At 35.0% G+C, this 24,730-nt stretch overlaps 1 protein-coding gene and 1 long non-coding RNA gene across 2 annotated transcripts; one reads left to right on the top strand and one right to left on the bottom strand.

The window, feature by feature from the left end:
- Positions 1 to 5,960: 5,960 nt before the first annotated feature.
- On the bottom strand, positions 5,961 to 13,724 carry LOC113719184 (tobamovirus multiplication protein 3). Its single transcript, XM_027244308.2, has 11 exons — positions 13,336 to 13,724; positions 12,656 to 12,746; positions 12,353 to 12,405; positions 12,161 to 12,253; positions 11,967 to 12,038; positions 10,906 to 10,978; positions 10,773 to 10,818; positions 8,195 to 8,258; positions 8,060 to 8,113; positions 7,663 to 7,740; positions 5,961 to 6,430 (listed from the first exon to the last, which is right to left on the bottom strand). Exons 1-11 carry the CDS (start codon positions 13,498 to 13,500, stop codon positions 6,338 to 6,340), a joined length of 882 nt encoding a protein of 293 aa, XP_027100109.1. The 5' UTR covers positions 13,501 to 13,724; the 3' UTR covers positions 5,961 to 6,337.
- Positions 13,725 to 14,823: 1,099 nt separating this feature from the next.
- LOC140021644 (uncharacterized) lies at positions 14,824 to 18,319 on the top strand. The gene is made up of 2 exons (XR_011825548.1): positions 14,824 to 15,092; positions 15,603 to 18,319. It is a non-coding gene; the product is annotated as an uncharacterized lncRNA (long non-coding RNA).
- The last annotated feature ends 6,411 nt before the right edge of the window (positions 18,320 to 24,730 follow it).

The following is a 24,730-nucleotide window of genomic DNA, read 5'->3' as shown; positions in this document are numbered from 1 at the left end:
CCCCTCGCATCTGTCTTGGAATTGCCCTTTCCTGATTGTTCTACTACAATAAACGGAGCCTAGGCCAGTTACGCAGACGGTTTTTTAAGAAATCGGAGAGAGGGAAGACCTAATTTATTTAACCTGACTGCCCCTCTTGCCAGCTGTGGCAGGCAACTTGATTGATAATAAACCCTAATCGGTTCAAGTGTGAAAGAAACGTACAAAAAAAAAAACTTCCTTGAGTCTTATCAAAAAAACGTTGTGAAAGAACAAACAATATAAACTTTTCCACACTTATCAGAGCACAAAAAATAAATAAACAAATAAATAAACTTTGTGTGTTGGCTCACATGACACATACAAACACAACATATTTGGACACAAACAGCAAATAAATGCATATTAGTTGTAATTAGACATCAACATGTTTTATTATGCTTAGGTTTATTTTTCTTTATCCACTTTATATTATGAATTCAATTAACTTAAGAGACGATTTTGGAGAGGAAAAAAATTAACGCACCATTAGGTTTTAGAATTAAAATTAAGTTTATAATATGTGTCATTGCACTAATATTTTTAAACTTCATTTATGGGCTTGATAATTTGTATATTTCTCATATAGCAGGAACATAGGAAAAAAAAAATACGAGCTATAAGATTTACATGTTTGACAGAAATGAGGTTGCATATACGAGTACTCTAAGATGTTGAACAACTTCATGGAACGAACAAGGGGAATGTGTTTTTTTTTTTAGTTCCTTTCTTCTGTGCCACCTAATCCATGCCTCCCCCAAGAGAATGTTGAATAAGTAAAAAAAATCAAAACCACACAAAATAAGAATTTACTGAACCAAAAAAGGGGGACAAGATTTAGCAACATTCTGTAATAAGACTTCACTGAGAAATAAAATATTTTAAGTGTTTATTCAAGTTAAAAGGAATAAAATTCTAGACCATGCATAACCAAATTGTTCGTATGTCAAATATCTAATTGTGTCTTGACGTAAAATGGGGAAAAAAGGTATATCAGGGAAGATCCAATACCTAAGAATTAAAGGCTTTTCATCGTAATGCTGTTTAGATGGTTTAATAGTATTATAGCGAAACAAGATTAGTTTTAAGTATTCTCAACAAATTTGCAATATCATCTTTATTAAATTTTTAGGAGACTATGATGATTCAAGTACATATGCTTAAATTAGACAACCTTTATATACGTGCATTATAGTAATAATTTAACGATTAAGTTTGATATTGATGTCTAATTTTTTTGACTTGAAATTATGTACTATCTACGTTATCTATACCATTAATCTTCTACACGAATGCTTGTATTTTGAAGTTAGACCACCACGCATGTATACTTCGTAGTGAGATCTTCATTGACATGAAAGACTTCAAATATTCAATGATGGTTCTTGAATACCTATTTGCTTTAGAAATAAAAAATAAACAAAGATTTCGAGTACTAATGATTTTTTGACATATACAACATAATGTTGTAAATGTACAAATGAGATGGGAAAGCTGTTTCATTTGAAGTGGTCAGCATATTCATATTGAATCACCCAAGGAGCTATTGGCAAAATCAATTTTACTGCCTAATATTAAATTTAATTTTTGTTAAACGTCTTGATTTTATCATTGATTTCTCATCAAAAGATTTTATAACTTTAAAAAAATGTGAATTATCAAATAACCATTAATTAAAAATATTTGAATCTTGTATGTCATAGTCCTCATGTATTCTACTGGACAAGAAAGAGAACGTGTTTGGAAGTGTGATTATGTTTAAACATAGCCTCCACATGCATTCTACCACGTGCCGTATGCGGCGTCACCTCACACTTCTACAAATTTATAATTCTTTCATATCCTTCATAAGAAAGCTTCAAAAACACATTTGAAATTATATCAAAATTTTATAAGTACTATAGAATTTAAGCGGGGCAGTGGAGCCTGCGCCCCAATGTGCCCACTTGGATCCGCCACTGGCAATATAAGGCCTCACACTTCTACAAATATGCCTACTTGGGTGGAAATGATTTTTCTTCCATACTTTTGTCTCACTTAAACATTCTATATCAACCCTAAAAAAATTTGGCATTGTGTTGATAGAATAAAAGGCAGCTCTGTGTGCTATGTCTACTTTGGCATCGTATTGACAAAAACAGGTAGCTCTTGTTGCTGTAACTGTGAGTTCTTGCGTCAAAAAAGGCAAATCTAAAAAACATGGAGATCAAGCTGTACATAGTCTTAGAGGATTAGTCTAGTGGAAAGGTTGAGATATCTCTAAGTTAAAAAAAAAAAAAAGGAGATTGCATTGAAAACGAATGATCAATGTCCTTTAAGCAAGAACAAATGACAATAAAATTGCTTTAAGTCAAATTTTGTTAGGTAGTTTCTTCCCTTAAATATAAATGATACATTCGGGTGCAGAACCCATTAATTATGCATATTGTGTGATTTGGGTGGGTAGCCAGTTGTCTAGTTACTTGGAAATGATCAATCATGCAGATCTGCCGCTTTGAGTTAATCAGTGTCAAATATTCTATTGAAGTATAAGTAAATCAAAGAAGAATATCATTATCAGTAAAATCTATACGGATATGTTTAACTGAATTTTGCTTTATTATTGGCAAGAAGGAAAAACAATTACTCGTACTACATCAAAACGTATGCTCACAAGTATTGGCATTTTTAGATGAACTGTTGTTAATTTGCATACCCATCGCTTTTAGTGGAACAATCAATCAGTTAACAAGTTCAAACATTTGTTCATTGTGTTGTGTATAAGTCAATTGATAATGTAGCATGTTAGTTTTCTTACTTTTGTTCATTATGTATAAGTTTTATTGCTGCCTGTTACATGTCAAAAGCCTTTGATTTTCTTTACAATATTATAGGAGGTACTTTTTTATGATATTTACTTGGAAAAATTAGAAGGAAAAAACACCAAGTCTTCAGGCTTGTTTGCTTAGTTTAACAAATTTAAAATGATGTTCAAGTGTGGCTTTTTTATGTACCAAATCGAATTTAGACAAATTTTTATTGAGTCGAGCATGAACTTTACATGTAAATTTCAGATTTTATGCTAATCAAGCAAAACTAGAATTACGACACATAGAATGTTGATCGTGTTTAGTTTTAGTAGTTGGCAAACTAAACTCAAACGAGCTACTGTCAAGTTGTGTTCAATTTGAGTGTTGAGTACCTTGGTTAATCTTTTAATTTTGTTGAAAAATATTCTAAGTTTTCTTATTATTTTTTAGATTTGACCTTTGATGAATGTAGACTCAGAATCTGCTTCAACAACATGGACTTAAATTAGGGAAGGACAAAACAGTACAAAAAGTGTTGCCCTATAGACTTAAATTAGGGAACGACAAAACAGTATAAAAAGTGTTGCCCTATAGCTTATATGGATGGTTGATCGTAAAACCCAAGCATTTTATATTAGCACTTTCAAAGAAGTTTCAACCATTTGAATTAGTGGCAGAGCCAGCATATTTTTATAGTAGGGGCACAAAACAAAATAAATTCGTTTTAATTCTACTAATATAACATGACAATAACATCGGCTAGTAATAGCAAGTAGATAGATATAAAGTATGTATTTAATAACATAACATGGTGCAAAAATCTCACTAATATGTTACAAATTATCAAAGTAGAATAATTTCGTATTAGGAAACTCACTAGTGGATGAACCCATACTAATAGCGTTGGACTTGTACTTGTTGTCATCATAAGAGTGGTGAATTGTGATTTTTTACTTGATTTGTTTACGAAAAAGTTATTATCAGATTATTTATGAGCACATATATATATTTATTTTATCTGTATAAAAATTATTAGGGCATGAAGATCACTGGCTTTGGTAGTGAAGAGAATGACAAAGGAATTGCATCCGAAGTTCAGGGGGAAAAATGAAAAGCTTTCTAATGAAAAGCTTTTTTTTGGAAAGCCTAAGAACAATTGCGATGGTAAAAGAACAAAGAAAATTAATTGATGAACAATATCGTCATTTTGCACTAAACAGAGAAATGACCAGTGTTCGAGACTTTTTTGTGAGTGTCAATATCATTTGCCTAAACTTATTGTAGATCACCTAATGTTGATCTAAATGATGGTTTGTATGCTTAAAACTCTTCCAATGGACTCAGCTTTGGAAGATTTTAATTTGAAATAAGCCGCACTTGAGCCATCATCAATCGCAACGATCACTTGTCTTTTGAACAAGGGCCTGCGCTAGGAGTGGCTTGACTGATTTTCACTCAGAATCTTACTTCAAAGTCTCTTGTTCGAGTTCCAGTTGTTACCATCCTGGGTATTGGTCCGGCCCACTCTACCTAGCCGCTGCTGCTGTGGGATTAGTTGAGTGTAGACCCGAATGCCTACAGTGATAACCAAAAAAAAAAAAAAAACTCATCTTTTTAACATGGAAGATAATTCTTCATTCTTGATTTCTGACTAAGATTCTGTTTGATAATACTGAATCTGAATAATGAAACAATTAATTTACTGAATTTTAAGCACTGAAAAGAAATATATGAATGTCTGAATTTTAATGCTAAACCTATTTATACTGTTTGATAAACATTTATAACTGAATGCTTAATAAGTTAAATTTGACAATTTTGCCCTCATATCTTTTCATCCAAAAAAGAAATAGAACCTATGTTTTAATTAGCTAAAAATGTTAGGTATGAAAATGATAATATTTATTTTTAAATCAAATTAATATAAAAGATGAATTATATTATATAAGGAGTATGGAGAAGGAGTGAAAGTAATTCAAAAGGGAGAAAAGAGAAATAGAAAATTATTAGATAGAGAATATTAGGTTGTTTAATTATATAAGAATTTTGAACATAATTAATAAACAAGGGTAGATTTGGTAGATAAAATAAGGTAGTTGAAGTAATTCTATTGATTCTTATCAGAATTAAGCATTCAGCTAGGATTCGTGTGCTGAAAAAAAATACACACAAGTTCAGCACTACTTAACAAGTTCAGCAAATGAATTTTCATTTATTAAACACTCAAAACATCTGAATGTTTGAAAAAATTCAGATTCAGCACTTTTTTATATTATCAAACAGACCTTAAGCATATAGACTGAAAATCTCATAATTTTCTGTGGACTCGGTGTTTGGCCAACAAAATTAGTCCAGCATAGTGTTATAGATGGATGCAATCAATATTTGGAGAAAATCTCCTAATTAACTGATACAGCAGTCACATTTGCAATCACGGTCAATTGGATTGCACATTTGCATTTGTTCAAACCTCTTCTTATCTGATGACTTAAATGTTCAAAACTCCCACTTTTTCAAACTTATGAAATTACTAGTAGTTTTTTTAATTACTAGTAGTTAAGAAAACAAGACCAGCTCAATGAAGAATGGCCGTTAGACACCAACAATTCAACTTCTCCAGCACCAAAACAGCCGACTCATCATAGCTCAAATATGCCTTCACCAAGCCAAAGAGCTACCAACCATCCATTCCACCAAAGAGCAAAACTTCTGTACCACAGAGCCTATAATGTATTTTTCTTTGAACGGCATCTCAACCGGACAAAGCTCCGCCGCAGAGTAAACAGGTACACATTTCTTTCGACCTTTTATTTTGAAACGCTTTTTTTCTGATAATATTCATCAAATCTCATGTATGAGCTGCTTTCTTGTGTTAATCACACAACCGGATGAGAAGTATCATCTGGGAAGAACTTTATTTTTCTTCCCTTTTTTTTCTTGACTGGTTAATCGCTGCTTTGTGTTTTTCGCCCCTTTTTTCTTGATTTAGTTAATCGCTGCTTTCCTTTTGTTTTGCTTTGCATAATAACTATACATTCACTTGAGGGGACTGAAAACAAATTAACAATTTCTGAAGTATAGGAGCCGGGCAAAGTGCAGCCTGAAAAGCAAACCATAACGATGCACAGAGGTTCATTTTTTGAAAAATTGATATCGAGCCAAATCATTTCTAGCAATAATATAAGTGCTGTTTACAATTATCATTCATAAAGCTGCACCAAAATAATGAAAGAAAAAAAAAAAAAAACAGTAAGTAGTGATCACGTCCATAGGCACAACAGCAAGATGATTGCACTGCCAAATCACAACATATATAACTTGCCCCAGTAGCTACCAGTTCAAAACAGATCTACAATCTGCTAAGTAAGAAGAGAGGCCAGTATTTCAGAATTACTAACCATCCCAAACTTCATACACATGATCATTTTGCAACCCTTTTGCTTTCACATCTTTGAGCCAGAAAGTACCACGAGTCAACTGCACTACCGGATTTCATCCATTTGTTTCAACTGTTTATCAGGTCTCTTCCGTTAGCGGATAGGATGATACTGTGTAATCCCACGTTTTGGGGGTAACTTCCTCAAAATGAAAAGAACAAGCGAAGAAGGCACTATTTCCACTAACTGTATAGCAAAAACAAAAAAGAATAATAGTCATTGCCAAAAAAAAAAATTTCTAGAATTACAAACAAAAAACAAGCAGATAAAATACCAAAAGAACACCAAAATACACCTATAGCAAAAATCTTTTGCCCGTTATGAAAAACATTGTTCAAGACTATTCAGCACTATAACACAGAATCGTCTCAAATATTCTTAATGACTAGTTTGTGAGCTTAGAACAGAAAGGTAAGGATGAGAAACCTAAAATTATGAGAGAAAAGAAAAGAAAAGAGAATAGAAGTGAATCTAATGTTGTTTGGGAGTTTTGAAAAGAAATGGAATGATTTTGGGCACATAAGTCAATACAAATTCATGCAATAGCTGGGTATTTAAAGAGTATTAGTAGGCTTTCAACGAGTTTCTTTCATTTTCTGCACTGAATTTGGTCGGAAAAATTTTTTAAACTGTAGGCACAGGTTTTATCCTTCCGTTCCGTTCCTTTCTTTTCTATCTCATGAAAATCTCCCGAACATCTAACAAGTCAACTTTTCCTCCTTTCTTATCTTTTCTGTTCAAATCTTTCCATCCAAACAAGCTAGCTATAAGAAAGCAATCTAATCAATTAACACTAAATTTTTATATTTGTAGGAATTATTAGCAACAATATTTCATGCCCAATATTAAAGGCATTATTCAATATTATGCAATAACAATAATTGAGAGCAATCTCCTAATATTCTCAAGAAAGGAACATTATCAATCATTGTATTTTTATATTTATAGGATTATTCTCAAAGGCATATAGTTCAAGACCAAGAAACATCTATATTTTCTTAAAACTAATAGTGACAAGATTTAATCACCAGAAAAACTTAGTTAAGCCACAACAAAGAAAATCACAAACTGAACTCCAATTACTTTTCCAGTATTTGTTATTCATAGAATTCAAACATTTTTAGATATGAAAATTATCAAATTCCATATAATCGTATAAATTCAGATAAGAACTGCATAGCATTTAGCGATATGCCTAATTTAAAAATCAGGTGCCAAATTGGTAAGACGTGATAAAAGCAACCATTTACTTTCACAACCAACAAGCAAATTTAGAAAAATACAAGTTCTGAATAAGTTAAAAAGCTTAAGCAGGAGAAATGCTACTGGCATTTACTTGACAACACACAGGAGTTCAAAATACAGACACAAACACAAGTGCAAAACATCAATCACTCCAGCTATGGACGGAGACTTACGAGGTAATAAATGAAGTTCAGAATTGGATGATCCAAAACATCAAGATCTGCAGCCTCATCAAATGCATCAAAACACATCTGTAGTACCCAACAAGGCAATAGGAGATGTTATATGAATATAGAAACATAGACCAACACCAGGATTGCACCAATTAGACTGCTTCAGTAATTGAACAAAACAATTAAAAAACTGTAAGTGGTTCAACAGTGAAAAATATCATAGGACTAATACCAGAATAAAATGATCCTGGGACTAAGAAATTATTCAGGGAGCTTATTCCTTTAAGTACTAAGAATTTGTTCACCACATTACACAATCCAAAATCATGTCATAGGAGTTCATGAAACCATGACTCATCTTAGCTGTTTAGAATTGTAAGTTATAGAGTGGACTTACCATGATACATCTGATGAGGAAACAGGAAAAGCATATAGTGGTTACATAGCCAACCTGAATGAATGAGATTAAATGTAGCATTTAGTAACCAAAACATAGGAAGTACCAGAACAAACAAATTTCCTGATGACCTACCTCCTGTAACTTTTTACGCCTGCCCTTTGATTCAACAGGGAACCGCTGCAACATTAAAAAGAGCCTGCATGAAGAAGAAAGTTCAGGGTTCAATGCAAATGAAAGGTCCAATACAAATAAAATAAAATGGAATCTCACGTGAATAATCAATGCATTCTGAAATACAAAATACTAGGGCCTACAATCAGAGACAACCCCATCCCACCTTTGCATAAAATTAATTCTCTCCAACAGTTATCAAAGAAAAACCATCAATCTAAAATATCAGAAAGAAAATCAGAGACAATCCCATCCCACCTATGTATCAGTAAGAAAATCTGAAAATCCACCAATCTAAAATATCAGTTTTAACAAACTTTTATCAAAAATTGCAGCTGACCCCTCCATTTCTACAATTTGGAAAGTATCAGATACCTATTTCAACCAAAACATGCATTACAAAATCTTCATCCGAGTACAGGGAAAAAACACAGCATGTCGGACACAATACTTGTAAAAATTTAGAAAAAAAAAAAGGTAGAGAATGGAAAGAGGGGGAAAGTGATGAAGGATAAAGCTCCAGAAGCCAATGTCTGCAGATATATTAGCGATTCAGTCCAACTGTTCAAGGCTGATATTTAAAGACAAAATATCAATTGGGTAGGGTTTAGACAATTAAAAGATGACATTGTTTGGTGTTATCTGGCTCTATGGTTGGAATCACTCTGAAGAGCAGCCAAAAGAGTTTTTAAAGCTGAAATCAAGAATAAAGGTTCAACTGATACTTCAATAATGAATGAGAGCACTGATTATCGAAAAGTCGAAAGCAAGGATATGGATGACAAGAAAGCTTAAGAGAAAAGTAGGGAGATATCAATTAAAAAAAAAGTCGAGATTCGTCCAAAAATTAGCGCTCCTCCAAGATGTTAATCATTATGTATCAGGAACCAAGAAAAAGCAGACAAACAGTCAACTACCAAAATTGACCTGCTATCATTCACATAATGAAGAGGGAAGAGTGTGCCAGTGAAAATAATATCAGATGGAGATCCTGTTAAAGCTTAATACAGACAATTTCAACCCTTATGATCATGACATGCAACCTCTATGCTCAATCTAGGTAAGAGAAGAGCAGCATTAAATTAATCACTGCCAAAAGGATTAATCAGCTAGTAACTTTGGATGCCACATTACCTACACTCCGCAATTTGATAAACTGAATTGCAAACTAAGCCTTTCAGAGGTATCTACTGAAACAGTCCTTTTGAAAACACATCTCTCTCTCCTTTCACTCCCACTCCCCGGCAGCCCCTCTTGTCACCAATTAAGAACCACCTTTCACCCATATATAAATTGCATGATATAAATTGCATGAAGCTTTTGAAGTAGTTGCCTCTTCTTATCATTAACAATTGGATGCACCACTTATGTGCCACTTCTACTTGCTTTAAGGTTCTTTATCTCTTTGGCATTTGCAAGCATGTCACAACACATTGAATGACTTTGTTGCTGTACCAACAAAATTACCTTAACACCTGAGCTCAAATCTTTATCCAAGGATAATCCTGAGATTCCTCCATGGAATGCCAGTTTCATCTTATAGAACTTGGAACCAAGTTAAATGCCCATTTTATTCACACTTCCCCAATAAAGATTATTTTCCATCAATTATTCTTAACTTTATATTGTGTTCAGCCATCTAAATCAAGTATCCATCCCTGCACAATGACCTGTCCAACAACCCGCATGATTCTCACCTTCCACAACAAAATTTTCCACCCAGAAATCTGGTATGAGCTGATGTGTAAGGGATCAAACTCTTCCACAATTTTAGTCATAATTTGCTCATGGAAAAGCAGTCCAAGATGAACATCCTCACGTCATTGACTACAAGACTTATAAGTGGTAGATCTAAACTGTCTCCTAGGCTACACAATGACATATTCAGAGTCACAACTGACACCATGACAAAACAAGTATCAGATTCCAAATAGCTAAAACCATGGCATAAGACACGGAGCCTAATCTAAGGGGGAAAAATAAAAACATATGCAAAAGCCAATTATATAATAGCAAAAGTCCAGATATGAAACAATAACAATAATGTTCCACACCAAAAAATAATAATAATAATAATGTTCCACAATAGACAAAACACACAGTTGAATTCACACTTGAAATGTTGAAAGTAAGGCCTTTGGGCTTCTTGATATATTGAGACACCAGAATGAAGTTGTTTATCATACTTCTCTGGGTAAGATAATGATAATGATAATAATAATAACAACAACAAAAAGATGTTTTTTCTGGGGGAAGCAACTAAGACAACTTATTTTACTTTGCAAAATGAACAAACACTTGTCAATGTGAATACCTAACACTTGTACAAACATGAAACTCAAGCAGATGCTAGCTCAACATGAATGCTAGCTGAGTTGCATCCTCTCACTTTAGACAAACACTTGCAGATATGGATAAGGATCAGTCACCAAAACAGACAATTTATACGTGAATGCTAGCTGAGTTGCATGCATTCACTTTGGACAAACACTCACAGATATGGGATAGGAATCAATCACCAAAACAGACAATTATATACCTTCCGCCATACACAAGAAACCCCAGAGCGGCAAACAAAGATACGCCTAGCAAAACACAAATTACCATATTGAAGAAGTTAGTTTTGATAACACAGAAGCTCCCATTTCAACTTAAAGATAAATTACAAAAACCTGCAAAGAACATCTTAGACAAGATGATCAGAACTCGGACAGGCTTCCACCATATGATAAGCCACAAGATGATCTGCAAGAATTTGAAAAAATAGTCAGTGAAATAATCTGAGACATACTAGCCAATAACATTTTTTGAGGAAAATACAGTGGAATGCTATAACTAACAAGCTCAGAATTAGTGTGGAACACCTTGTCCTTAGCCAGCAATAGATGCAAATTTTATAGTTGATAACCATATTCTACCTTTTATAACTTGATTCTTATGTTAGACTCTATACACTATTGGGAATCAATCACCTGTTGTCTGCTTCAATTTTACCACACCCTTGGACAAAGCATCGTACACAAAAATTTCAAGATAAACATATACACTTCATTAATAAGTTCAAGAATACCAAGTTACTGAATCTCCACTACTACAATATGAATTCTCCTACAAACTGAAAATTGAAAACCAAAATAACTATCAACCTCTTATCCAGAGAAAAATTCATATATAGAACCCACATCAAACTTAATGATGCATTCTGCCTTCCATGATCAGAAGTTCAGAATGTTAGTACACAGGACTTGGAATGTGTAATTAGGTGGAAAACATGTTTAAGATCATGTTTTCTTAAAGTCAAAATAGAAGACCCAAATATGTAATAGAATAGCACATAGGCATGAAAAGACACCACAAAGGACTGCTCAGGTAGATTTCAGTAATGCATATTTTTCACAAGCAGAGCAGCCTACGAACATACCAGTGACGAGTAGGACATTAGTAAGTCAACAGAATCAGGTAGTTCTTATCAAGTTCAGATTTTGCTCATAATTTTGTCAGTCGTATAAAGTAAATCAACAGAATTTAATTTCTGCAAAATATGAATTCCCGGACACCTCAAGGTTATAAAAATAATTATCAAGGTGGGAGAAAATAAGCAATAAACCAAAAGTGGACGTTAGATGATGAACTACAAGCAATATAGTGATGAAACAGAACATATCCTCACATACCAATATGCTAGCTAAAATCTTCAGCTTTGATAAACATAAAAAGGGATATAAATTTTCACCTGAACAACATACACCACCCCATTTATGGTGAAGAAACTAGGTCTCAAACCATCAGTAGATACAGCACGCGCCTACCGAAATTCCATGCCAGAAGCTCATCATCAGACAGTCTTAACCACATACTGCTCAAATTAAAAGAAGAAATTCAACAGAAAAAGAAATTCATAATTCCACGGAAACGAAAATCACTAACCTGGTAGTATATTTCAGCCCAGAACAGTACTAGAAGTGCATAGGTTGTAAAGAACAGAAGACTTGGCATATCAAGCAAAATATGTTGTACAATCTGGCAAACACGAGTTCATGAGATGAACAGGACATAGGAGTAAGAAACAACTCAACAAAGGTAGGCAGACAAGATAAGATTCCCATGTTGGATTCTAACCTCTGGGTGCAAACTTTGAACGTCCCGACGAAAAACAAAAACCAAGCATCGAACTGAACAGTGGAAAATACAAATTCAATACACAAAGCAACTAGAGAAATTGGTAAAACGGAATTGCAAACAAACACAGATATTGCATGACGATAATGCCACAGAGAGGAACATTTTCATAACAGAAAAGAGAGAGCCAAAAAGAATAAACAATTGTGCATTGTTTTACCATAACAAGGATATCAAACCATTCATGCGAAATGCACATGCTACTTATTCAGGGAACGATAGAGAATGGTACAAATGACGAACCCCCATTGACGAAGAAATTGAGGAAGTGGAAGACTTTCTGAGTGGTCCAACCATACTCAGGTACTCTCAGTTGAATACGAACCAATTGCACCTACAATGACCAAGATCACAATATCATCTAAGAATCCACCAATAGTCAAATGTACACATAAATTGCAAATCACACTATTTCCGGGTAATAAAAACAATGCATTTACGTTACCGGCACCAAAACAAAGTGCATTATGTCCTCTTTTAAGTAGTTTGAATGCAAAATGATGACCCGCATAAAAAAATTTCTAATTCAGAAACAACAACCTCAAGTCTACATTATACATACCATAAATCCCAAAGCAATATAAATTATCATAAACCCAACAGAAATTTTCTCAAATCCACGTTGTAAATTAGCCAATACCAACTCACGCATCTCAATCACATTCAAATTCTTCAGCAGAAATACATTAAAAAAATCCACAATCTTAACACACAAGAATAGACAGCGAATCGAATGAAACAGAAAATTAATCAATAAAAAAAAAAAACCCTCGTTCACAAATCCCCAAAAGCTGAGAGAATATATACCAAAAAACTAACAAGAATCCGACTGAGATTAACAATCAAATCTCAATTTCTCGCTAAATCCAATACAAATTGTAGGATTAATTAACCAAAAACGAAAAAGGAAGAGGCAAAATTACAAGAGCAACGACGGCCACGATTCCGTAAAGAGCAGCAAGAACATGGAAAGTACGGTCTTGCCAAGTAGGCGATTCGTTAATTTGGTCCCACCAACTCATCGCATCTGTAAGGCTGTGCGCCACTGTCACCACTGGTGGCCCCACCATCTCCATCGTTCGCACCATCGCCGGAGAATCCAAAATACTATCAAAATCAAATAAACGATTAATCAAAGAAATAAAAGAATCGCTGATCTTCTCCTGTATATTTTCTCTTCTTATTTTTTCCTCTTATTTTGGGGAATTTTTCTATTTATTTTTTTTTTTTTAATTTTTTTTGGAGGGCGGGGGTTGATTTGCGGTAACGGCCGGCGAGAGCAAGGAGACGATATAAAGTAAAGAATTTTGGAGTTTTATAAATTATGGCGTGGCGCGTGGACGCGTGGTTTAGAGTTGAGGATTCTAGAGGACGGTGTAGTGAGTGTCTTCCACGCGCGTTGTTGGGTATATCCACGTGGACGAGGATGTAGCTGAGTTTGCTTTTGGCTCTTGTTTCATTAACTTTCCACGAACGGGGGAACCAAAAAAATACGTACTTCACAAAAATGCGTGACCCTTCACCAAAAAACGTGAATGTTCTACCGGGATTTGGATTAGGAGGAGGTCCTTTCCTTTTTTGTTGGATTATCTTTCTTCAACTTTGTTTCATACTCCCTCCGTCCCACTTTGATAGTCTTGTTTTCCTTTTTCGTCTGTCCCAAATTGTAGTCCACTTTCCCATTAAGAAATGTAGTAATATTTCAAATTATCTAAAATACCCTTATTAAATATCTTGTTATTAATACATTGTTATTAAATACTAACCCACTACATTGAATACATTGAGCTTTTCCAATACTAACCCATTAGCTGTAACTGATATTAATTGGCACTCTTCGTGATTAGCATAAGGGTATTTTAGGAAATTATTAATCTAAATTTATGTTTCCAACCAAATTAATTACACTTTTCTTAATCTGTGTGAAAAAAAAGCCAAAACTAACAAAACGGGACGGAGGGAGTATTTTTTATCCGAGTAAAAGCTTTCCTCGCGATGCGCGAGATGCAGGTACCTGTGCATGATTATTTGCCATATTATTCTATTTCGACTGAGTTAGAAGTTCATGTGTGTATGGTATGATTCAAGATCTGATTTATTTTGTAGTATCCTTTGGTTTAGAAGCTTTATTAAGTTTGAGGGAATCTTCCAGTATATTTATTAAGCTCGGAGGAGGCCTTTGGATACCTCCATTATTTCAAATAATATTTTGCTTGCATCACAAACACATTTTCCAACCTACCTTTTTATATTCCCAATCACCTTTTTATCTCACATACATCACATCACAAAAAGTGCTACAGTAATTATTTCAAATAATATTTCAAATAATACACTATCCAAACATAAGTCTACGTGGGAATGCAAGAAGTTTCAATTGATTTTCAATTGCTGACGTGGCACTCTTCCATTGACTTGACTGATTGATGGTAGTCCTCAACTGATTGAGATGATGAATTGAATTGAGGACAAAATTGAAATCTCACCTCCGCATTCAATAGATAGGGTTTCTGAAACTGCTGCCCGAAAATCTCTTCTGCGCCTTCCTATCTAATCCTTCTTCTCGGTTTCTTTCTCCTTTCCTTCTCTCTCATTTTTACTTCTTCCCTTTCCTTGATTCGCTGCTGTCCAGATCTTCCTCTTCGTGGCTCTCCAGCTCCATTACTCTCCATTGATCAAGGTGATAACAGTGAATGGGAGGCAAACATTTATTTTACTTCAAGTTAATCAATTATAATTTTTTCTTCAGATTACTCAACCATATTAAAAATCCTTTCTTTCCCCTTTCCGCGCATGATTCCTCGAACCCATCTGCTCTAATACTCGTCCCAAAGACATCTTCTTTACACCCCCAATTTTAATATAGATGGTCTGCATCAAAATTCGCTATGCCCAGATATTAGAAATTCGATTGAAGGCATGTTATTTTCTTGAACTTTTGTGTTCTTTTCTCTTACTATGTAATTAGTTTTGTCCTCTCTAAAGAATCATTTTAGAACAGATAAACAACACTCGAACACCCAACATTTGCTACTCTTTTTTTTTTCTCTTTTTTTCAGGCACCTGCAAATCTATTCCTTTTTTTTTTTTTTTCTAAATGCCCTCTCTATGAGCTAAAGCTCTCAAGAGAATATCAGCAAACTTATTGGTTGATTTTTCTTTCTCTAAAATTTTTTGTTTTCCTTTGCAGTTGAGCTTTCACTGACGCACTCACTTTGACTAAATCAAACTTGTGCATGGTAATCAGGTGACTTCTAAGGTTTTGTTTTCTATTATTGTGTATATTTTTCTTGGCTGTGATTCTTTATTTTTTTTCCTTATAGTTTTAGTCTCCAATTATCACTTGATGGTTATTTTGATTTTACCGGTTGTTTTTTGTGATTGTGCTGGGTCCAGAAAGAGAGAGGGGTCACGAGAAATTACAGTTAGTTCATTTTGCAATTTAATTGTTTGTTGATCTTTACAGTTTCTTCATCTGTTAAAATGGTGAAATTTTTTTACAGAATTTTTTGAAGCCAAAATAACAAAAAAGATGTCGAAATCTTATTTTAGGAGTTATGATACTTTCCCACGAGTCTAGAAGATTGGGGCTATACTGCATTTTATTGTGTGCATATTGGGATATTTGGGGTCTTTTGATCTCTCTCTCCTTTGTCTAATTTAATTAGATTTTAGCTGTCAGCCATGTATTTTTCTTTAATTTTGTTATATATGTTTTTTGTTTCCCTAAGCAAGTCCCTCTGTTTTTCAAGTGGATAGCTAAAAGTTATATACTTTATCAACTATTATAAGCTATAAAGGTAAGAAGAAGGCATATACTAATGATGCGGTTCATGCTGCTCTACAAGTGATAATGTCTCTTCTTCTTAGAACTAATGGATTTTGAACAAAGATGTGCTTGTGAAGTTGTGTATTCACCCGTAAGGTCCATAGAACTCGAATTTGTGGAGAAAAATGGACCATAATGGTATAAAAGTACTTGGTTTATAATATAGCTCGTAATCCAAACCTTTCAAGAAATAATTATGTGGACTGGTGTTTGTCGATGGATTTAATAAACTTTTGTGCTAAATAGGCGCCATGTGTCTTATTGTTTCATCTTACACAAGATAATTTCCCTGCGGACACACTTGTGAGTGTTGCACTTTCCCAAGTCCTTTTTTTTTAGGTGCAAATTTAACATTTTAAGCACTTTCTTAGGTGTTCCTAATTGCAAAGAGCATTGGATACAAGGGGCATATCGTCATGTCAATCACCACATCATAGACAACCTAAAATTTGAATTAAGTTGTCCCTTGTTCACTCCTGGTAAGATCCTTAATGTGTTGTTGTAGCCTTCGCTAATTTTGTTGCATACTGCTAGGACCAAGAGAGGTTGACTGAACATGAAATGTGAGTCAAGTGTTCCGGAACATTTAGGGATTGTTATGATGTTGGTGTTTCTTCTTCTTGCTCTCAAATTAAATGGTGACATGCACATATTTCTTAGCCTTGGGTTTCTATTTTTCAAATTTTCTTCTTTTCTATTCTTTTATGAATTTATTTTTGTTAAAAATGTATTTTTCTGGTTTTGCAAGTGCAAATGATGAAGATTTTGTCTGCTCAGTACTCCTATTAAGTTTCTTCTTCCAGGTGAAATAGATTTTAATATTTCAAGAAGATAAAGTTCTCAATTCTTGTGATTTAATGATAATTAGCTCTTGCCTTCTAGGTTGCCTACAAGTTTATGTTATTGGATTTATTCCCTATATTGGAAAGGCAGTAAATTTTTTGCGACTTTCGTGGATGTATGCTTACTATTGTTTTGAGTACGTGGTGGAATTTTAATATTTATTTGTTGTGTCCTATCTGCTGTAATTTAGATAAAAGATCGTGTCCTTAATATTATGTTTCTTAGATATGAATGGAATCTTTCGGATTTGAGTTTGGACTAGAGGCTGGACTTTTTGAATCAAACTGGATTCTTTTGCTGGTTTTGGTAAAATTTTGTTTTTTATTTTCCTTTTGTTTCAATACATATTGCTAAAATCTAATTGGAGTTCAAATTCTCCTTTAGAAATTTCACTCCAGAAAACTACATATAGTTTATTTGATGATACTATTAACATGTTTACAATTACTAGAATGTCATTGAACTGTGTATTTTCAACTTGAAACTACCGCATTCCTGTTGCCCCAGCTTGTTCCTCTTTTTCCTCTCCCCTTTCCCGCCCCCAATAAAAAATTCCCCTGCACGCCTCTTTTATTTTGTGATATGCTATAAGAAGTCTAATTCCGGATGATATTCCTAGACAAAATATTATTAAAGGTAGTGGGGCTTTAGGCGTTGATTCTCTGTCTTTGTGTATAAATAGGTCTTGGTGTGTGTTCTTCCCTTTCTAATGCTTGCACGGTAATTTGGATTTCTCAGTCAGATTTGTTGGTGATTAAGTAAATTATTACCTGCGTCATATGGATGATCATTGTTTTTTGTTTTCTATATCCTTCGCCTGCATTGGTAGTTTGGTTTGTACACGGCTGAATGGTTGAGGTTGTCAAACTTTTATGCGAATAGTTTCTATTAAATGAAAGTTTTTTTTATTGACAAAAGATGTGAAAGTACTAATGCTCTTAGTCACTGAAGCCACTATGCAGTCTCTCATAGCAAACAAGGAAGATTTTATTTGATGAATACACGGAGCTGAAGCCTTTTGGCAGAAGAAAATTTTTTAATTTGTGAGGGATGCTTTGAAATTCAAAGCAATTAGAATACATTTATTTTAGTCTTTTGTTGTTTTTTTGAGATGCATTATTGATTATTCGTTTGTATTTTTATAATTGTCTTTTAGGATCCCCTTGTATTCTAGCTGTATTCTTTTTCTCCTCTGGTTAGCTATGGAGTTATGACTATACTCTACCCACTTGTAAGTTGCATCTATTCTTCTCACTATTTCTTGATCAATATGTCTTCCTATCGGTGCAATTACAAGCAGTATTCTATTAACAGTTTCTTTTTTCTCCTTTTTGTTTGGGTACTTTCTTTTCATTGATGTTTTACCTTGTGGTCAAGAAATTTTATTTTTACTGCCTGGTGTTGAAATTGAAACTGTATAGTTTTGGGGGAAAATGATGTTAGTGCTTAAATATATATATATATATATATATATATATATATATATATATATATATGAAAATTGAGAAAGATTGGGCGATTCATCATGCATATTTTGTTATGCCACTTTCATCTCATACAAGTGTTCAATAAAATGTCCAAACGAACCATGCAAGACTGTCCTCTTGAGTTTTACAAGCATTTGTAATTCGGGACTTCTTTGTGAATTTTGTCGAGGGTTGTAATATAGTTTGTTGGTGAGTTTGTAGACTTTGCATCCAATTGAGAAAAGCGTGGCCTGAGTGGTTTTAGAATGAGATGTAATTTCCAAAACTATTCCAAAATTATGTAGTTATAATTATTTTTGATGATGATTGCTGTGGATTCGGATATAATTCTTATATAGTCAATTAATTTGGATGCAATTTATGAATTGTGAATATTAGGTATTTAAACTAATAGTGGGAGAAGAAGAGCACTACATTGGGCGAGTCTCATTAATAGACTATACTCGAAGATGAGATTGTGAGTCCAATCCTAATGTTCAGACCAGACCTGCACTTTTGCGAGATGTTCTTCATTGTTCCAATTTGCAGTTGTATTCTTTCATGTTGTTGCTTGAATAGGCATGATTACACAAGGTTAATGGATGAGTGAGAATATTTGGTAGCATTTGCAAATATTTTTTCACCTTCCGATGTACAGTAATTTTCCATTTGCATTTGCATGCTGGGCATAAATGGGGAATAATATGAAATCCTACGACGCATTTCTGGGCAAGTCTGAAAATTACACCACGCATTGCGATTTCCTAATGTGCAAGACTATTATTTAGAGTTGGAGGAGCAAATGAATAGGTTATTGTCCATGTTTTTAAACTCAGATTGGACCAACCGGTTGAATAAAAAATCGGTCAAGTATTCGGTCCGAGTCAACTTAAAAAACCTCATTTCAAAAATACGGTCAAACTCGGTCAAAAATTGGGTTTGACTGGGAACCACAGAAACTGGGTTTTTTGACTGGGAACCAGAGAAACCGGATAAAACCCGATTTTTCCACTTTTGTATTTTGGTGACTTTTTTTCACCTTCTCTTCCCTTCTTTTAATCTTTGGTTGGAGGCTAAAAACTAATCTAAAATGATATTACAAAACTAGATTTGGAGAAAATTTTCATTATCTAAATTCTTTAAACCCGTTTCTCATGCAACTAAGTTGTTAAACATTTGCAATCAAACAGGAGAACGAAGGGGAAAAAAAAACAAAAATGGAAAGAGAAGAAAGAGCTTCCATGTGAGTTTATTTTGTAATAAAAGAAAAGAGAGAGTTATGGTGTAGTTTAGAGGAAAGATGAAGAAGATAAAGAAAAAAAAAAAGAAAAGAGAGCGATGGTTGCTGCTGCCTTATCATCCAAATCCTCGTCCTCCTTATTCCTTTGCTATTCTTCCACGTGAGTTTCCTTCTCAGAAGCCATGAATCAAAATTAACTTATAACAACCAAAAGACTTTGTCAGGACTTGAGAGAAAAAGTCTTCGTTGGGAGAACAAGCGACTGAAGGATACATCATCCTATAGTGACGACGCAACAAAGAAAACAACAACTAGGAGATAGGTTTAACATTTATTTGCTTTTGAGTGCCCTAGGACTTTTTGATAATTGTGTGTTTCAACCTTTTACCATTTTATTAGAATATAAAATTAACCCATCATATTTTCCAAATTACATTTTTGCTTATGGCTTTTAAAACAATTTAAGTAGAGTCCTTTTAGACTAAATCTAAACTCATCAAATAACTATGCAAAGCTGTAAACCACTAATTTAGGGGAAACTTTTATATATTATTTAAATTATATATAATTAATATATTTATAATGTCATCCGATTCGACCTCTGGTTAAACTCGATCGAACTCATTGACCCCTGAGTTTGATCAAGTTGCTATATGGTCCGAGTCTGAAAACATAGGTTAATGATTGGTGCTACTGCATCTTATCCTACTGGAGATAGCTGTCTAAATCACGCTGCTGAGCTAGTTGCTCACATGCATGCTAACTATGTTGTTGAAAAATGAAATTTATGATCTCTTTAAAGAGTTTTATAGGCAAGAAGATGGTGGCTATGCTTTGAAAAATGTCTTGAGAGGTGGACGAAGCCTACCTATGCTAGATTTTATTGCTAAAAAAATGAGATTGGAAGTTTTGGAGGAAATTATTCTTTGGTCTAGATCACCTTCTTTGATAGTCAAAATAATTAAGAGTGGTGGTTGTGAGTTAGATTGTATTGCAGGTTAAGTTAGGAGTGATATTGAGTCGAGTTGAGTTCGAATATCACAATCCTTGAGCTCGAACTCGATGCCTAGTAGTAGTATTCAAACTCGAGGTCGAGCTTGAGTGAGTTGTTTGAACAAAGCTTGAGTTTGACTCGACGTAATATTGGAAAGGCTCAAATTCTACCCAATAGAGCTCGAGAAGTTGGCGAGCTCAATATCAAACTCTAGTACTCGAGCTCGACAAATGGTTAGGGTCATAAATATTGCAAATAATCAACCTAAAAAGGCAATTTAATTATTCATAATATATTAATTAAATATTACACCGAGTACTCGATAGAGATCGACAAGCTCTCGAGTATATGATATATATAATTGAGCTTGACTCGAAACCTCAATCGAGTAGCTTGAGCTTGACTTGAACTCGGCATTGATCGAGTGCAAGTCAAGCAGTTGACCGAGCTTCTGGCAAGCTCGAGTCAAGTTGCACGATTGTTGCACCCCTAGGTTAAGTAATAGGTTCACATGTATACAGTTATATCTTTTGCTTATATATTTACAACTTGTGCTTGTATTTTTTTTAGTATCATTCTATTCTTTAATTAGTTGCATCCATATTTGGTGTATAGATGAATTATAATCAAGGTTGTCTTGGTGTTTTGTGAGATATTCATCCTAATGTTCAAGTGATGCTTAACAGAGTTTCACTTGCTAGTGTTATAGGTAATCTATCTCACCATATTGGTGTTAAAGGCAATCTTTGTGGTAGTGATTGAGCTTCTGTAAATAGTATTTCGCTTAGAAATGAGATTTGTGAGCTGTTCAAGCATTTCCATTGAACTATTGAATAGAGTGCTATGTTGGAAAATGCTTTAGGAGATGTTGGGGAGCTTCCATTTCTTCAAATAATTGCTTGATGGATGGAAGTTGAAGTTGAAGAAGAGAAAAGGCTATTCAAAGTGTTACGAGTCATGATTTAAGTGGGAATAGGAAAACTTGATTTATAGCTAGTTTATTATTAATTGTGGTTGTTGATTGTTGTTAATCTTTCTATGAGATTTGTACTAACGTGAGTCAGGGACCGTTTATTCAAAATGTGTAGTAAATTTGTTATTGAAGTTTCTAGTAAAGTTGTTATGAGTTTTGTTTATTCGTTTATTAAGGTAAGAATTTATGAAAAGTATGTTTGTGTAAAAAGTAAAGTTATGTAATGTGAAATATTTACATTTCCTACATAAAGTCAGGATTGTCAAGATGCCGTTGGATTGAATTCCAGCCAAAAGTAGCCCTATAGAAGTTGAAATATGTACATTTCCTGCATCGAGTCTGGGTGGTCAAAATCTAATAGATCATATTCCAAGCAACTTGTTAGTTGTGAAGAATGCTGGATCCATTATCTGTTAAAAATACCTATTGGATAAGTTTTGTCAGTAGCTTTGATGCATATTTATATTTCCTGCTAAATTTCAGGAATATCAAAAGGTAGAGATTTATCCTAGATGTTGGCTCAAGCATCTTACTTGATATTTGTTGTGTGAAATTTCTTTGTTGGACTCTCAGTAAGCTTGAGCGCAGTGAGAAGTAAAGCATCTTCATTGGAGATAGTATGTGATGTCATTGTCATGTTGCAGACTATCTTTGACTAAGCTTGTGCTTCGGTAAAAGTTTGAGAGAGCTCAGAAAGAGTTCTGGCAGTAATATTAGCAGCACATCGCAAACAGTTCGCAGGTTTATAGTTCATGAAGCGAATTTTTTACCACCCAAGCGAACTGTGGCCCCCATGCTGCTTTAGGGGTGTGAGCCAGACCCCTTTGTACTGTACATGAATTGATTAGGCCGATGAAATTGGCCCAATGGAGTACATTAATTATTGTTTTATCTAAAGGTGACAATTTGTCCCGAGTCCCAATGAGCTACCCATACCCAAAGGGACTTTGGGCGGAATAGGTATTGTAATTTGATATTGGATTTAAAATGGAACATATCCCAATTGTACCCATTAATTGATGAGAAATGTTGGGAAATACTTGGGTACCCATTGGGCCCAAATATCTTCCCAAAAAATTTTAAAATCCAAAAATTTTAAGCAAACTTCAATAGTCAGCACCCAATGAGCTCGGCCTTTGATAGAGTGGTCTCTAAGCCCTCTCAACTTTTCCTTTTTCTTTTGTCATTTGGGCTACAAAAAGTAGAAAAGATTAAAATATTCATTCTAAGCCCTCTCAACTTTTCTTTTGGTTTTGTCCAGGGAGAAGATATATTCATTCTTATATGAGCGAATTGCACGAAATGTCACTAAACTATTTCAAAGTGCCGGTTCTGGTCACTAAATTTTTTTATTAGCGCGAAATGTCACTGAACTCGTAAATCTGTACCATTTTGATCACTCCGTGTATTTGTGCCGTTGGGAGAGACGGAAAATCACTTTTTTGGGGGCAATTTTGTCTACACATTTGTTAAAAAATTTAGACCCTCATTCTTTTTCGTCCTCATCTTCTTCCTCAAAATCACAGCAAAAATTAGACCCACTTGCTGAATTATTCTGCCCAATTTCTGGGTCTTTGATGTCTGATCCTGTGGTGATTTCTTCTGGCCAAACTTTAGAGCGGGTTGCTGTTCAAGTTTGCAAGGATTTAGGGGTTATCCCAAATTTATCCGATGGCTCAACCCCTGATTTTTTCGCTGTAATTCCTAATTTAGCTCTTAAATCTTCAATTATCAACCGGTGTCGACAATCCCGTGTCGAAATCCCCTCCCCACCTGATTATTCTTCCATGGAAACCACCATTGTTCAAGCAAAAACGGCCTCTCAACAGGAACCTTCAGTTTCTGAAACGGAGCTGCTGAGAGGGCTAGAGAATAACCCTCCATTTTTGTTTTCTGCTCGGTTGGAGGCGCGGCGGCGAGGGTCTGCGCACGGCGAGGATCTGCGCACGGTGGAGTTGCGCAGAAAGCTGCTGATGGCTGCTGGTACTGGAGCTCGCACGCGCTGGCTGCGCAGAGAGGGAGACGTCGCGCGCTGGCCGCGGAAGAGACGCACGGCTGGCGTGCGGCGTGTGAGTGCTGATAGCCGCGGCGGCGCGCGACCAGGTGGCCGGCTACTGCGCGCTGCCCGCTGGCGTATAGGATGGGCGCGCGGAGGGTTGGAGCTGGAGGGAGGCAGCGTGGCGCGCTGGTCGCGCGACTGGAGTGGCGCGCGGCTGGTGGAGATCGAGCGGCGGGCAGTGACGCGATGGGGGCGGCGGCGGACAGCAGGAAGAAGGAAGAAAGAAGAGAAGGAAAGAAAAAAAGAAAAGAAGGAAAAAGAAGAAAAGAGAAAAGGGAATGTTTTTCATGCAATTTGGCGGTGTCACTGGAGGGGCGGTCGGCGTTGTTGGATGGCGGCGCGGTGGCCAGCCTGGTGGCAATTTTGCGGGATGGAATTGAGTCTGACTCGTCCGAATCAACACGTGAGAATTGTGTGGCAGCTTTGTACTAACTAAGTCACGGGAGTCTGAGGTTCAGAGGGCTGCCCAGGGAGTCTGGGTCTTTGATTTTTAGACATCAAAGACCCAGAAATTGGGCAGAGAAATTCAGGTGGGTCTAATTTTTGCTGTGACTTTGAGGAAGAAGATGAGGACGAAGAAGAAGGAGGGTCTAAATTTTTTAACAGGTGTAGACGAAATTGCCCCTAAAAAAGTGATTTTCCGTCTCTCCTAACGGCATAAATACACGGAATGACTAAAATGGTACAAATTTACTAGTTCAGTGACATTTTTGGCTAATAAAAAAGTTTAGTGATCAGAACCGGCATTTCGAAATAGTTAAGTGACATTTCGCGCAATTTGCTCTTCTTATATATTCATTCTTATCATTTGATAGAGTGGTCTCTAAGCCCTCTCAACTTTTCCTTTTTCTTTTGTCATTTGGGCTACAAAAAGTAGAAAAGATTAAAATATTCATTCTAAGCCCTCTCAACTT

This window comes from Coffea arabica, chromosome 11e, assembly GCF_036785885.1.
Source record: "Coffea arabica cultivar ET-39 chromosome 11e, Coffea Arabica ET-39 HiFi, whole genome shotgun sequence".
NCBI classification, from domain to species: Eukaryota; Viridiplantae; Streptophyta; class Magnoliopsida; order Gentianales; family Rubiaceae; genus Coffea; species Coffea arabica.
Note: the sequence above shows the minus strand (reverse complement) of the source record. Positions and strands in the feature narration are given on the sequence as shown.

What these genes read in the sequence shown, in the direction of transcription:
- LOC113719184 (XM_027244308.2), bottom strand. Translation starts at nt 13,500, where the DNA reads ATGGTGCGAACGATGGAGATGGTGGGGCCACCAGTGGTGACAGTGGCG. An exon ending in GTCTAAGATGTTCTTTGCAG is followed by an intron (nt 10,819 to 10,905) that starts GTTTTTGTAATT and finishes GTGTTTTGCTAG; the next exon opens with GCGTATCTTTGTTTGCCGCT. An exon ending in TCCTCATCAGATGTATCATG is followed by an intron (nt 7,741 to 8,059) that starts GTAAGTCCACTC and finishes TGGGTACTACAG; the next exon opens with ATGTGTTTTGATGCATTTGA.